This window comes from Alligator sinensis, unplaced genomic scaffold (assembly GCF_000455745.1).
Source record: "Alligator sinensis unplaced genomic scaffold, ASM45574v1 scaffold1026_1, whole genome shotgun sequence".
Lineage (NCBI taxonomy): Eukaryota > Metazoa > Chordata > Crocodylia > Alligatoridae > Alligator > Alligator sinensis.
In genome coordinates this window covers 50539-67281 of record NW_005842897.1, presented here as the reverse complement: position 1 = coordinate 67281, position 16743 = coordinate 50539, and the positions used below count along the sequence as shown (strand labels likewise).

Genomic DNA, 16743 nt, shown 5'->3' with positions numbered 1-16743 from the left:
TAATTAGATCAGTATCACCCGATATGGCTGGGGAATAATTGGCCATCAGTATCGACCAAAAAAAAAAAAAAATCTATAAATCGATGCACCCCTAAAATTAAGGGCCATTTAAAATTTTAAACAGACTCATATGTACCAGAATATTTTACTGGATTTGGAAAATAATCCAATTTTGTAACCACTGCAGAAATAGCAAGCAAATACATTTATGAGTAATCTTTTTTAAAAATTTTTTATAAAGGGAACAGCTACCCATTCTGTTTTCCATATGACAGCCATATGAAATAAACCAGCAACCTACCATTCTCTTAACTCCTTTACCACAAGTTAACTTTGCTGCTTTCCTACTATTCTGTATTTCCTGGATTTATTTTTAAAAAATCTGGTAACTGTAGAGTTACAGAGAATGGCAACTGCATGTGTAAGATCTGGTAACAATACCATAGAGAAGTAGCTGATCTCAAATAATCGTTTGGGACTTGATCCACAGAGCTGCTGAGCAATTTTAAAATTTCCATTAATTCCAGTGGGAATTTTGGGTGCTTATAAGTAGGACCCTACTGCATTCATAGCATAAGTGCAGTGCACTGTAGCTCCTTTAATCTTGCAGGTTCCCTTGCACTCCTCCCTGCCTCTGACTGGTGGAGGGGCCCCGCTTGTAGCTTGTCCCTGAACAGCAGGGAAGCGAGAACCACGGTTTTAAACATAGCGCTGTTTTTGCCTCCCTGCTGGTGACCAGCAAGAACCAGGGCCACTGGGGTCCTTCAGTCAATCAGTGGCAGGAGGCAAAAACAGCACCATATTTAAAAAACACAGTTTTCACTTCCCTGACAATTAGAAGCAAGCCACAAGAGAGGCTCCTCCACTAATCAGCCTGGAGCTAATCAGCCAGATGCAGGGTAGGGGTGCACAGGAAAATCTGCAAGATTAAAAAGGACCTGAAATGCACCCCACTTTCACCATTAATTTGGTGGAGCCCTACTCATAAGGCAGTCTTCATCTTGCAAGACTGTTCTAATGGAGACTAACTTAAGTCTCTGTATTCAAACTCTTATGAAAGCTCATCAGCTTCTTTTCTTTGTACCAGTGTCCTTCCCATACACTAGGCACAAAATGAATATTTAATTTTAAGCCTAAAAGGATATCCTTAGAGTTTGTCATTTGTCAGATCACTGCATAACATTATGGGAAGACAATTAATGCACTGAATTCATCAGCTGTGCTATTTCATATCATCTAAACAAAATCTGCTATCATCTAAGAAAATTCCATATTACTAATTACACTAAGAAACAAAATGTTGCATCAAAACCATTCATAAATAAGACTTGCCATGGAAACAATTTTTGTTTCTAAATCCAGCACTTTAATTTGATGATTATTAGTATCTGCAACGTAGAGAAGGCAGCCATTCCCTTCAACACACAAACCTCCTGGTTCATTGAAAGTTGATTCTGTAAAGCTGGAACCAGTAACATTACTTGCATCTCCTGTACCTGCCAGTGTAGCACAGTTCTTCATTTTGGGATCTACAACCTTAATCTAAGGAAAACAAAATGAACAAAAAAAAGCCCTGTAAATTTGTCGGAATTAAAAGCAAACATACTCTGTGTGCACTTGTGGTCATTCTTTTCAGAAGTGACTAGTGATCCTGGGTGCTTTAGTTATCTGGTGCCCAACCTGACCCATTGTCATGTGGCAAGAACTTCTGACCGTCATTTCTCAGTATTTTTTGAAAATCAAATGGTAGTAAGGTAGTAATATTAGGTTCACTGCACAATTTTATAAACGTGACCAGCTGTCCCAAACCTGAAAATAATAATCCTGAGTACACCATCTTCTTCCCTGATCACAAATACCCACACAAGACATAAGAATGAAAAATACATTGTCTATGTTAAAGAAAATGAGACTAATCTAATGAATAATTAAAACAGCCAAACCCTGATCTTCATTCTTGTGTATGACTTTAGATTATTGTGGCTTAATTACAGCATTCACTGGTAAGCATGTGCGTAGCCACAGGAACTTTAGGGAGAAGTTTGCTTATGAATAATATTTAAGAAATAGATCTCTAATCTATGTTCTTGAAACCTCACGTACTTCCTACTAAGTAGCTTCATAACAATTTTAAACCAACTTTTAAACCAATTGGGTACAGCACAATTTGAAAAGTTTTTTTTTTTTTAAAACAATGGCGATGTGCAAATGAGTTTAGTTCATAAATAAACACACTTACAATTTGCTAAAACTATAAACCTTTGTTTTACCTCCCTTTCTTTTCCTATACATTATACATACAACATGCAATAATAAACTACCTGATCAGATGAAATCCAGGATCAAAAATAAGTGAAAAAATGTCTTTTTGCTTGGTTGTGCAAAGTACAATTTTTGCACAACTGAATCTGAGAGACCCTTTCCCTACAATATTTGAATCTGATTTTTGTGATGAAAAAAGTGACAAATACAGTTGGGTACAATATATCATACAAACTCACCTTATGGTTGTAGGAATCTGCTATGTAAAGTAGCTTCCTTTTCTTGTCCCAGGTTACTCCTAAGGGGTGCTGCAGTTTTGCATTTATTCCTGCTCCATCCACATCACCAAAGGCAAACAAATTCTAAAAAAGTATATTATTAAGTTAGTACAATTAGCTGGCTATTCAGAGTTGACATATGACAGCGTTAATTACCACAATTACATAGAGATTAGCTGGCTCACTTTTTAAAAGATACAAAACTTGGGGGCTGGGAACTTAAGGAACTGAATATGGATATGGAGGCTCACCTCTAGGTCATCAGCCAACTTCTGCAGTTGCTACCACAAGACAGTTTATTTTGTGAAGGAGTTGGTCAGTTAAATTTTTAGTGACCAGCAATCTGTATTACAAAAATGACGCCACAACCAGCACTTGCATTTACAATCTAAATAGTGAATTAAGAAATGACTGGGCATGGAGACTGAATTACCCTCTCCAGACTGACAGTTATTCCTCCCGGTTGAGAGAAATTAATAGGGTAGTGTGGAGAAGTCTGAAGTGATTGAAGTTATTACCAGTGGGTCTCGCTCTCCTCCTACAAGGTGTTTCACTGCTCCATCTTTCAGTGAGACCATTCGCACAGTACTACTCTCACTGTCTGCTACAAAAAGGCAGTTCCAGGGTTCTTCAGAAGCCAGAGAAAGACCTGAGGGTTGGGCAAAGCCTGCTTTATGGGGATATGCATTGTTTCGATTCTCTTCGTTCCCACTGCCGGCAAATCGAAGGCAGGTTCCTTTCTTTAAATCACTAAGGGAAAGCAAGTATCCAGGTTCAAAGATAAGCTTGAAACAGTTCAGACAAAAACAAGTTTCTTTCAGTTTGGGAAATCTATTCAGTATATGTAAGTTATCAACCTAATGGGCTATAAAGCACAGGCAATTATTTGAACCGCCTCTAGTCTAACTGGTATTTTAACTTTATTTAGAATTTACAATTAAACAGCATAGCATAAATGCAATGTAAAATTGCATTTAATGATATAACTATGGAAGTACATTCTACAAAAAAGCATTTAAGTCACAATATGGGCTCACCTTCCTTTTGGTAGTTTTCCACATTCTAACATGAGCGCCCAGATTTGATGAGTACCTGCCATGGCTACCCACAGCACAGCATCTTCCTGGGTCCCTGAAACGTCATCAAAAAGAAAAGAACAGAATGAAGGCAGGTCCCATTATTTATAAAAGGAAACACTTATCAAAAAAAGTGTATTCCTCTCCACATACCAAGAGCTTCACAGCTCTTCTTCTATAGCTTTAGCAGGTGAGAAAGTTGTACTTTTAGAACCTTTGATAAAAATGACACTCTGAATGGGAAAGGCAGTCAGCATTAGGTATAAGTATTACCACATATTCTCACATTCATACTGGGTAACAAATACATCAGATCTTGGCAAGACATTTAAGACCCAAACTAGTGACAAAACTGAAGTTCTCAATGAATACTGTTAAGTGTTTGCAGGATAAAAGGAATCTAGTGAACAGCACTACTACTTACTTACCACATACTCACTTTGAGTTAATTTAGGCTATGTTCAGAGAGTAAACTTACTGTCCTAGTGGCAGTACCCTCAAACATGTGGAGCTGCTCAGGTAAACTGCCTCCTAAAAGTTAAGAAGAATAGCTGTCCCTGTACAGTACTTGGGGTGGCCAAGCATCTCCCAGCTGACTAAGTGCCACTTGGCCTGGTACCAACCTGACTGGCCTGCCTGCTCAGCTATGCCTATGCTGCTTCCCATTGAAGAGGCAGCCTACCTGGAGCAATGCAGCATGCCTGAGGATGTCCTGTCAAGAATGGTAGGTTCACTGCATAGACAGTCTTACCCTGGGTTACAATATGAAGTTTTGTGGGCAGAACTGGAAATCTATCTGCAAACATTAAGTGTGAGCACACTCAAAACTTCTTTGTGGTGGCAGAACCCTCCACTCAGTTGGCAGAGTCTGCTCATCTCTGCTGAGTGGAGTGAAGCTTGTACCAGCAGCCAGCTGTAGGAGCAGCCAATGCCCTCCCAAGGGCATATAGCAGCAGAGCTGCATGGAGCAGGTCAAAGAGTTGTGCATATGCATGTACTGCCAGAACTTCTCACGGCAGGGTTAGCTTAGTGCTGCCACTGCATTAGTTTTTAAATCCAAGGCTCTGATCTGGCAAATAACTCTGTTCTTAACTCTACTCCCCTGAACAGTCTCACTGAAATTAAAATGGCAGCAAAGTTAAAGGAGGGGCATAAGCATTTTCCTTAGTGGGGGTCAAGTGAAACCGGCGCTCATGGGAGGTACAGTATACTCTGATACGCTGGAGAGTGATGTTTGGCATTTACTTGAAGACTACCCCCGGCATACACCGTCACTACCCTAAATTTTCTCCTGCTCTTATGGTGTCTTATTCCTCATTTACATGCAATAAGGCAGTTGCTTGCTCTTAAGGTAACCATGGCTATGGTTTGCTGATTTTTTTTTTTATTTACTTTTTCAAATGGATGATTTTTAAAAACAGTTACTTGCTATATAAAGCTTCTGATAATTAATAAACTTAGACAACATTTGTCCAGATGTTATTTACTTTCCAGTAAAATGACACACATAAATATAAAGATAGTCTATGTACAATATGAGCCTTTTGGGGATGGGCAGAATATAAAATTGCATAAACAAACAAAAAAACTACATTTTCAAAGCAAAGTCAATAAAGAAAAGGTCAAATAAATGTGACTAATTAAAGGCCTACAGGCATTCTTACATGCATTTCCGACGTGGTGCTGGGTGCTTTTAATTAGTGAGCTGTGCTAGTTAAAAGCTCCTGCATGTCACATGTATCAGCAGCCCAATGCGACTGCGCTAATAGCGGCAGTACACTTTGAACTAAAGCACACTGAACATGTTTTAGTTCAAAGCGTACTACTGCCATTTTCTCAGTGTGGAGACACGCTGCACCGCTGATACACGTGACGTGAAGATGCCAGAACGTGTCTATTTATGTGTTCCAGCAGACTCAATTAACTGAGCCTGCTCTGAAACGCCGGATTTCCAACGCATTGTAGCAGGCTCACCGCATGCATGTTTAAGTGGCCTATGGAAACAAATAAAGTTATTGCTTAATCTTATGCTTTCTGTGACGTTTTAATAAGTTAAAAGAACAAAGTTTTCAAAGTATAAGGAAGAGTGGATTAACACAGATATTTGTTACTCTTCTAACAGTTGACAGTGTAGTTATTTGTTATCTTCCTTATTCCATCGAAGACAAAGGGGTCTGTTGACATGTATTTTACTCATATGTTGTTTAGACACAGAAAGCACTAACAACTTCCATGTTACTAAGAACTTTTTCAAAACCAATACATCAGATATTGAAGCATCATAAACATAATAGTTCAGATATTCAAATAGCTATGTTATGTTAAACACAAATGCATGATTTTATTTTTAGAAGTCTCATATTTGTGTCAAAGTTTGTTACTACTGATATGAACTCACAAAGTAACACTAGCTTTATTCCTGCAAGGCCCTTAATAGCACCCAGTGTTATCTAACCTTTTCTAACCTCAAAATTCAAAGACTTTGTTACTGACATTTCAAAGTGCTCTAGAAAAAAATGGACACGTTCAAGTTCTGAGAACCTGACAAGATCAACCTTCCCAAAGCAAAAACTGAACCCCCCCAAATCTAGGCAATATTTTGAAGCAGCAACCACAAATTGTCCTTCTAGAACCAAACCCATTTTTATTAATAGAGGAACTCCTATGAAGCTTGGGTTACTCTTGCAGCCTCAGGAAAAAATATTTTTCCACATTCAGAAACAGTTCTCTGACTCTGATGAGCTATTTTAAGAATATGCATAGCCACTACCAAATGCAGAAAGTAATGCATTTTAAATGCTATTAATCCTCTCCATGATTTTCCAAGATACAAGTTTCCAAGACTAATCAAATACAACTATACTGAATCCTCCTTCTCCTCCACATATTCAACATTTCTATTGAAGCAGGAGTTTTAGTAATAAAGTTTAACATTCACAGCATCTATAAACTTCTGGCAATTTGGAGGATCCACAGATGAGTTAAAAAAATTTCAATAATAAACATTTGATAAACCAGAGGTTTCACCAAAGCACTGAGCATTCTTCTTAGAAGTTCATCATTGCTACTGCTGAGCATAGCCTGTTTCAACTGAATTAATTTTTAAGTGATAGAGGAACATATTATAATTATCCTAGTACATGTAGACATATTTAAGTAATTTCTACTTCTGCTCCATCTGGCAAGGTTATCCAGGGAAAGAACATACCAAATTAAACAACTGTTATTTCATAAAAAAAAGGCTGGCTATTGCATTTTATAACATCCAAGTTCCTGGTTGTATTACAGTCTTTAATCAAATTCTAGTATGGACAAGAATACTATTAAGTGTTCACAGCTACAAGGAAAGAAAATGGCCTCTTACAATCATTATGACCTGCTACTGCACTAGCTCAGCTGCAGCGGCTGATGCATGGAGGAGGGAAGATAGCTAAGGTTTTGCCCCTTCCCATACTCTTCTGCTGGTGAGTGTCAGTAAGGTAAAGAATATCCATATAGTCCTGCATGGCTCTACCTGAAGCTCAAGGAACCTGCAACACATTGTAAAGGAGTCTCTGCCTCAGCTTTGTGCGTGAAGTCCAAATCAAACATTAATAATTGGTAAATACTTAAATCATTTGTCAAATTCATAAAACTGGAAGAGACACAAAAAAGGAAAGAGGACAAGAGAGATTTTTCTTCAGATAAGGATAATGAGCATGCAACATACAGTACTTGGTTATAATCTTCCCTTTATGATATTGGCAGGTCTACAGTAGCTCTGATTTTGGAAGAGAGATTTCTTTAAAGCTGAAGCATGTACATGCATTTATATTCCCTCATTCTGCACCCACATGTATTCACTCTAATCAGAATATATTAGGTTGAATCAGAATATATTAGGTTGAAAAAAAGAGACAGTTAATATCTGTCAGTAATATACCTAATGTTAAGCACTTTTTGAAATAAAGTCCTAAATAGCAGCCTCTTTTGTGTATTTTAAAAAGTAGTTGGAAATTTCATATCGTTTTGGAAAGAAACCCAGGAAAGTCTTTTTCAGAGTCCATTAGTTGTCACTGCATCTGGATTCCATCTCAAAATGGACCAAATACACTATCAACTTAGATGAGCATCTTTGATGATGTGCTAATTAGTACACGTGCGAGCTCACAGGAATTGGCTATATTTCTATTCTGTGTATTAAAACTTTAAAACATAAAAGTAATGCAGAATGCTTCAAGATGGAAATCAAGAAAGCAATCACTTGTGAAAATTTAGGTCATCGCACCTCAAATGAATACAATACAGTTTATCATAAAGGATCCACAAAGCTCTTCAAGTTATCCAATATCCAATTTATCCACCAATGAAATATAGCAAGTAGGGCCATGCAAAGCTTTGGTCCCTGATTCGATTTGGCGGAGATTCGGCCCGATTTGGTGGCCAAATCTCCAAAACTGAATCGAATCAGGAGACTCTTTAATCTCTCCGAATCGAATTGGAACCCTTTGAATTGATTCGGAGAGATTTGGCAGTTTGGATATAGGCACAGCTTTAAAAGTTTTTTCTACATATCTCAAGGTACCAGGCGGCTCACAAATGCTGAGATGCTAGGATGGATGGAGCATCAGTATGCTCAGCATGATTGGAAGCAGACCAGAAGCACTTCTGGTTCACCAGGGAGTGCACAGCACCCCCACCCCCCCCGGCTTGGTGCCTCCAGGGTCTGGGGTGGCACCCAGGATCCCCCCATGGCCGATCACTGAGCTAGGGGGGCATGGGGGGGGGAGGGGGGCTCCCCTGCAGACCCGGAAGTAGACTGGAAGAATGTCCGGTCTACTTCTGGGTTTACCACCGAGGCCATGGGGGCTCCCCTGCACTCCTGTGAGATGCTCCATCTGCCCCAGCATCGCAGTGTTCACAAGCCATGCCTGCTACCTCAAGGTATGTAGAAAAAAACATTTAGAGCTGTGTCTATGTCAGAGAATCAGCACTGAATATTCAGATTCTGATTCAGCTGAATCGAATCGGGGACAGTGATCCAAATAAAAAAAATTGAATTACTGTCTCCGATTCAGGCCAAATTCGAAACGAATATGGCCCATTTCACACACCCCTAATAGCAAGCTCTAGGGCAGAAAGTGGCAGGTACGGTATATGAATGAAATTAAAACCATTTTGGGAAGGAAATGTAACTCTCCTTACCTAACTGGAAACTTACTGTTAAACAGAATAGAATTTAGTCCTGAATGTTACATTACCAGGCCAACCTTTGCTCAAAATGTCACAGTCTCTTTTATATCACAATTTGTCAGGGCTTAGAATTTACAGTTTCATCAAAAACAAAGGCCTCCAACATCACAGAGGACACTGGTACAAAAGTCCAATTTCATTACTGCTTAAGGGTAGTTATGCTAGCTTCTCACTATAAGAATTTCTAGCTCCCAACAACCAGAAATGGACAAAAAGATGATAAAATTTATTTTCATATGTGCCTAAAATATATATATATATATATTAAACATGTAGGAGAAAAAAAGTATTAGTATTGATTTTAGGTTTTATTGAGTACATAAAAAATTAGGAGAGAAATATCTTTCTCCAGCTAAAGAACAGAGACAGAAGAACCATGAAAAAGCACTTAGCAACGGCAGTAATTTCTAGTATAAGGGAACTACTTATTTTTGGAGAAGTAACAGAATAATTAGAATAAGAAAAAGAACTAGATATAGGAACAGAACAAATACATGATATTGCTAAAACTGAAGAAGCTTCATATTTATCATTGGGGGAGGTCAAGGTGGAAAGAAAAACAATATCTCTGGTTGCATATCACAGGATATTTAAACAGCAAGTCACATCAATTGTCACATAATGTTCCTCATGACAGACGCATCGCAAGAAGTCTATTCTTCTTACATAAATGACAGAAAAATTTCCTCTCTTTCTTTCTTTCTTTGAAGTGGAAGCAATTTAGGAATGAATACCAGAGACTGTGGAAAGACCATATTGATAAAAGGAGGGAGGAAACCAGAAGGCTGAACAAGTCTTTACTCTCATTGTAGCTGATATATGACATTACAGTGTATTCCTCATAATCCTTGTATGGAGAGGATTTATTTTCAAAGAATTTATTAAAGAATAACATAAAAAGAACAAAGTAATTCTTTTACATTTACACAATTAAACACTACATTCCAATCTTGGGAGTTTCTCCTTATTTGGGTATGTATGTTCTTATCTCTAGTGTTGCTTGTATCAAAGCAAGTTCTGCTTGTAAATGTGATAGAGTTGTTTTATAAGAATTTGCTAAAAAACGAGAGCTTTTGATGCATTATTGTTTCATATGGAAGAACTGTTTTTGTGCAAAAAAGAGAAAATTACATAAACATAGTTCAAAAGTACACTTCTCCTCAGGCTGTTCTATACTGCTGGAGTTTCTGGATTTCCTCCATTTTCTTCTGCTTCATTTCAACACACAATTATTCTTGCAAACACTGTTGAAGCATATCAGTAGTATCGTTGACTTCAATGTCACGATTCATCTGAGTCAAGTTATGCACTTGCATAAATATATTCAGAATCAGGGCCATATCATAGGCTTTTTTTTCTTTTCCCAGCAAGGAGGAGAAGAAAGGGGATTCACTTTAGTAACAGGGAACAAAAATATTCAGAGTCTCATTCCCAGGAATAAGGCAAAGCCTTCAGCCTCCACTGTCCTGGGACTGCAGGACTACTTCAGTCTGGGGACTTAAAGTCTGGGAACAGAAGTCATGTCTCCTGGAGAGCAGCACTGACACTTTCCAAATAGACTGAAGATTGAAAATATTTTTTCCCATCTACTAATTTTATCTTAAAAAAAAGAAAAAAAAAGAAATCTGTCAGCGCATATATCATCTGCCAATGAACAAGAGGCAAGACGAGAATAACTTTCATGCGATAGACCACACTTGTGTTTTAGGACATGTAGCAAAGCAAAACAGGTGAAAAAAAAAAATCTTAACTTCATTAAGTAACTGGGAAATTTTCTTTTGACACTGGCTGGGCCAAGATTTCATCCAAAATACACAAATTACTGGTTTAGCTATATGAAGGAAAAAAAAAGATCTTTGAATCATATCCTCAGCTATATTCTGACCCAGACAGAATCAAATAAAAAAAACCAAAAACCGTGTCATAGGATGATATGAAAAGGCGGCACTATGAATATGTATGAATTCGGTAATTTTCATTTTTTTCAGGGTGTTAACATTCATGCACTTTTGGTTTTGCAAGCCGCAGGATAAAACTATTTACAAGGTGCTTTTCAGGCAAAAACTTCATCATCTGTGAGACGAAGCAACTTAACAAATAAATAATATTTCAAAACTTTGGCTGCAGAAGGAACGCTGCCTACCATCTCCCTCAGTCATGATATAAAAAAAAAAATACAAACTCCTTTTCTTAAATGTCAAAACAAAGTATTATTTACTTATCTTCAAAGGTGTGCACAACATTTTTAGGGGGCAAATATTTAAGACAAGCCCATCCTAGCTTGAGGCTGTTCTATATTTAAATGTCTTTAGACTAGTTGTGTTGGCCAGGAATGCGAGGGAAAAAAATTAAAATAACACTTCTAACCAACATGGTTAGAGAGCTCTGTTGGTGAGCCTGTAATACAGATGTAGTTTTTTTTACCAGTAAAAGTTTTCTTGGTCAGTGTGTCTTACTCCATATTAAGGGAGCTGGTTTATTCTATACTGGAGAAACAAATACTTAGCCAGCGAGCAAGCAGTCGGATTAGTGGGTTGGCTTGTAAACTATACCAGCAAGCCCTTAGAAATAACAGCCAGCGAGACAGAATAGGCCTGAAAGAATGAAGGGCTTAGTAAGAAAAATGAATATATTCTTCTTCAAATTTTCATCAAACTTTTCCAACCATAATCAAAGTAACAAACAAACTTGGCATTACTTCCTGAAACCTTAATAGGGTAAGGAGCAGACACCTTGATAAAGGACACATTTAGAGTTACATTTTAAGTCTGTTGCTTTAACTCTTCATTGCTCTAATACTAGAGTGATGGGAGGTACAGCAGAATAAAAGATAAAAAGCTAATCTACGTAGGTATCTCATTAGTTTAATTTTTTTAATGTAATATATTAAATGATAGTGCATAAATAGTGCTTTCCCCTGAAAGGATATGCTTAGTATTCCAAGGGACTTTTACCATCAAATTAGAACAATTAAAAACTGTCTCTAATTTTGACACTAGAAAACTTGACAAATCTCTTTAGGAGTTGTCAAGCATGTTTATTTTCAGCAGCGGTGCATCTGGCATGTCACAGTGAGCCCCCCCCAAATATCTGAAACAGAATTTAGGAATCTAATTTGGAATAAAATTAATGCTTGCAGTTTAGGTTTCTTAATTACAAAGTATAAATTGAATTAATAGAGCAAAGATACAGATTCTGAAATACAGAAAATAAGCAAACATAGTTGTATATACAACTATAGTAGCATATTTTACATTGTACATTGTATTCACAGATTGGGAAATGTTAGAAAATTTGCCTTCTGTTAAGATAACTCTGCTAGTCACAATGTTTCATGTTATGATCAGAAACAATCACCTTCCATTTTGTCAAGATCTAGAAATCTAAATTATTGGGAATTACACCTGTCAAATTAAGTTTCTTACATCTGTCACTGGAAATTCAGTCTATAGCATTCATTACCCTCTTTATAATGGAATAAAATGTTTTCACGAGGTTTTTTTTTTTTTTTTTTTTTTTTAAACTTTTAACAGCTCCCTCCCCCCAATTTCTTAACATATTTTTATCGTGCATTTAAATTATTAATTGAACCTATGGTATTTTAGTAATAGCTTTCACACTAATAATATGTTATACTCACAAATCTCTAGTTTGGTTTGGAATACTGCAGTAAATAAAACCATTTAGTCAGAAGCTTAATTGGTTTGGTGGACAGCTAACCACATGATTATACAAAACTTTTACCAAGTCCTTGAAATTTATCTTCAGATGCCTACGTGGGAAAATATATCCAATTTAGGAATTGTGAACAGTAGCAGGGTAGGAGTAGGAAAACAGAAGTACAAGTTGTTTTAGAACATGTAAAGACTTCCATTAGATCTATTTGTCCTTTCCTCTGATAATTGTGTAAGCGAGGCTGATGATGATTGTACTATATTTTTGGACAATATGTATACAATGGAGTCTTCCAAAACTGAACATTTCTTGGCTACACTACTTGTTCAGGGCTTGACCTTTTCCTGCAACGTTTTTATGCCATACTTCTCAACTGACCTTTTTTCTTTAAATAATTTTGATATGGGAAATAAAATCCCAGCATAATTCTTCAAGTCTCATTTGTCCAGTTCTAACCAATACACTACTGAGATGCTTTGCACTTTGCTATCTGGGGTACTTGAAGGAAAGTCCTATTATTTTTACATCTCTGGGAACCTGAGGATGTCATTCACAAAGATATATCTAGCCATTCCTGGTACACTCTAATTATGTTCCTATAATAAGTTTGTCTGTGAATTGGACTATAAATCAGGTAACAATGCCCGCAGATACATATCTGGAGAGCTTAAGAACATCATGTAACAAAGAATCAAAAAGGTCTGCTGATCCCCAAAATCTAGGCTCATTGGAAGACAGGACTGCTGGAAGGGAGAATACCTCTCACAAGCTACAGCTATAGCCCCCGAGTGATACAGGACTGAAAGGAGGCAAAAGTGATGTGCAGAAGGAAGAAAACAGAGGCTACTTTCAGTACATAGAAAGTCTGGTTAGACACTATTTGATCATTGTCAACTTGCGGAATTTTGAAGGAGATATTAGGAACAATTTGGAAAAAAATACAGCATCTCAGCCTGTTGAAATGCAATTTTTGAACATAACCTCTTAGAAAGTGAAAGAAAAAAAAAGGAGGACTTTTCCATTTTTCTGCTAAGGGTTATGAAATTGGTACTTGTGTGATAAAATACTGAGCTTTCATTTAAATTAGCCATGCATAAAACCAATCTAAAATGGTTTGAAGAAAAGTGTAAACTAGTTGAAAAGTTTGTACAAAATGTGGTCAGAACTCTACTTGGTGCTTCTAAAAATAGATGAAAAATTGTGCCGTGCAAGTCTGGATTTTGGAATCTAAAGTGCACAGTTATGTGACTAAGCCTGGGTCATAGTTCTGTTCCTCCCAGCAAGAATGCAGCTATCAAGAACATTTCACACTCAGATCAACTGTGCATTTAAGCATCACTTGCTTTCAACAGCCACTGAATAAAAATAGATGAGGACAGAGAGAAACCAAAAAAGTACACCATGCTTAATACATTTTAAAGTCATCCTCTCCCTGCCCCCAACACACCCTGCAACCATAAGACAACAAGTTTGGCAAAATGTCCTTAGGATGAAATTCTAGCTCAAGACGTCAGTGAGGCTGGGATTTATAAAATCCATGGTGTTCATTCATGAATTATTCTGTTTACAAGATATTGCAATGGATATGGTGATAACATTCAAATTAAAAAAGCATTTTATCCAACATTAATTTAACCATGTGCTTTATCTGCATAAACTCCCTACCTTTAAAAGATATTTCAGTTTTCTTACAGTGGCTCATCAGTCCCTTAATCTCTTTGCCTTAGTTTTCACCATCTGTAAAATGGGGATAACAAAAAACTTACTATCCTCACAGGGATACTGGAAGGCCTAATCAAAAGGATATTGAAATCCTTGATGACATGTGTTCTAAGAACAGTGGTTTGTTTTTCCAGGAACATTTCTTTCCTGGTACTTGTAGTTTCCAATTGGGTATAATGCAGCCTCCATCCAGGTTATGCCTAGATCCATCAAGTCTCAATGTTTACATGGAGGATATTTTGATAAAGCTGGAAAAATAACCATTAGTATAGAAGAATCAATTTTGCTTGTCTGATTATACAAACATCTTGTCCTTGTACAGAAAGTGTATGCAATTCAAGGATGTTCACCCCTTTAAGACCTCACAGCACAAGACTGAATTGAATACAGATTGTAGAAGTCTGACTCCTGATACAGTATAACCTCACTAAAATGAACCTCCGCGGGACTAGGAGAAAATTCATTAAAAGGTATTCACTATAATAGGGAGAGTCAATTTGCTGCTTCAGCATAATGAAAAAAGATCAGTTTCTGCTGCTGGGATTCTTAGAAGTGGGGGTTGTTAAAATAAGGTTTTACTCTATATTGGGTAAAAGGACAACAGCAAGTGCATCGCTGGTAAAGAAGTTTGTTCAAATGTTTTGCAAAACACTATACTCAGAAATCCTTTCAGACAGGGGGTGGTAACCTACAGCCTGCAGGTCACATCTGACCCATGGAGCCACTGGATTCAGCCTGCAGACATGAAGCTCTGGTGGTATTTGGCAGCAGGGGGCTTCAGCGATGGTCACTCTCCCCTTGCCGTTACAGAGAGAAGTGGAGGCAGTGGCTGGGTACTATTACCACCCTTCCTCTCTTCTGACTTGAGCTGGGTCATTCTGGCCTGAAGTCTGACAAGGCTGCCCACCACTGCTTTCGCACAATTCACCTGTCGTTGATGTATTCGATACACATCGCTATTCCTGAATTGTCAAGCTACCAGTCAGAAGCACAGGCCTAATCTGAAACTCACTGAAGTTCAATGATTTCAACGGGCTTTGGAGCAGCCCCTTTTTATAACATAATGTAACATTACAGCTACGCGCAACCATCAACTTAATATATTAGAAGCAAAACATGCTAAAGAGGTACTGATTACCAAATTTTCTCATGAAATAAGATAGCTTGTGCCAGCATAAAGAAACAATTCAGCTTTTAGAAATAATACAAAGGATTAAAGCTTGTCTCTTGAATGAAACATATTCAATAAAAAGAAAACACTTATAAAAGTCTTATCATACTAATGCATGCTATAAAATTTATGTAGCAGGAGTAATCTTTTAAGACGCATGACTGATATGGAAAAGAAGGTTAATTTGTAAAATGTAACCTCTCTCATAAAGGCTTTGAAAAAGGTCAGCATAAGCTGTTTAATGCTGCGAGTGTCTAGTACAGTACATAAAGAACTTAAGCACTTAAGCCTCTTTTCTCCTGCCTTTCATGTCTTGAGTATCATGATTTTTGGCATGAAAAGGGGGAGGCTCACAAGAAGAGTCTCCAGTTTAACTGTGAAGCCTGCATATCTATGCTCTGATAAAAATCCCTTTGTGCATCTGGGCCTAAGATTCAGTACAACTTAAACTGTAATTGGATCTAATTGTAATTAGTAAAAGATGAAATCTCATGCAGGAAAATGAGAAAATGTTCTGCAGGTGTCCTCCTTTCTATGTGCTAAGCCAGCTGACATGATGAATCAATATGTATATTGTGAACCTTTATTTGCTCAAGTGTAAACCCAGAGTTATATGAAGACATTTCCTGCTTGTGCACATCAGTGACCACGTGACATGGACAAAAGTAACTTCAAAAAAATTGAGTCCTTTACTTTCCCAACCAAATTCACTAAATGGACATTAAATGTATTATTTCCCAATGCATTATGAACAACAGATCTTAAGACAGCACTGTAAAATTAACCAACAAGAGAACTGAATCTGTGCCTGAAAGTGGGATCTGTTTCTCTGGTTGGGATCCTGAAGGCTTCCTACAGACTAGCTGAATAATGAATACATATTTTGACATATAAAATGGGTATTTTGCTACTATTAAGATGAAACATTTTAAAATAAACACTGTGCTACCATGAAAGCTCTAGCATGATATATTTAGTTTTATTACTGAATTAAAAATGTTATAAGGAAGATTACTGAAGTGACATTACACTAGATTCCCTACTGGAAGAGGCCAAACAGTTATATGAATAAAAACTGATGCAATCATAGAGAAGTAGGACGGGAAGGGACCTCCATAGATCATCTTGTCCAACCCCTTCCTGAGGCAGGATCAGCCCTATCCAAACCATTTTAATACAAATCCACTGTCTAAGCTACGGGCTGGCAACCTTTGTAGGCCGCGGGCCCGGATTCACGCAGCTTGTGTCAGAGGCAGGCATGCACGGAGGACAGGTACTAGGAAACAGCTACCACTGCTGCCATTTTCCCCAGAGGAGGGAGTGGCAG

At 37.5% G+C, this 16743-nt stretch overlaps 1 protein-coding gene across 2 annotated transcripts in view; it reads right to left on the bottom strand.

Annotated features, from left to right (window-relative positions):
• Positions 1–16743, bottom strand: part of NHLRC2 (NHL repeat containing 2) — a 52842-nt gene that overhangs the window by 6244 nt on the left and 29855 nt on the right. For both annotated transcript variants that reach the window (XM_006035936.3, XM_014525837.2), the window contains 4 exons: positions 3578–3671; positions 3059–3290; positions 2502–2624; positions 1333–1542 (listed from right to left, as the gene is read on the bottom strand). In XM_006035936.3, coding sequence (XP_006035998.1) covers positions 1333–1542; positions 2502–2624; positions 3059–3290; positions 3578–3671 — 659 coding nt within the window. The remainder of the gene's footprint in view (positions 1–1332; positions 1543–2501; positions 2625–3058; positions 3291–3577; positions 3672–16743) is intronic.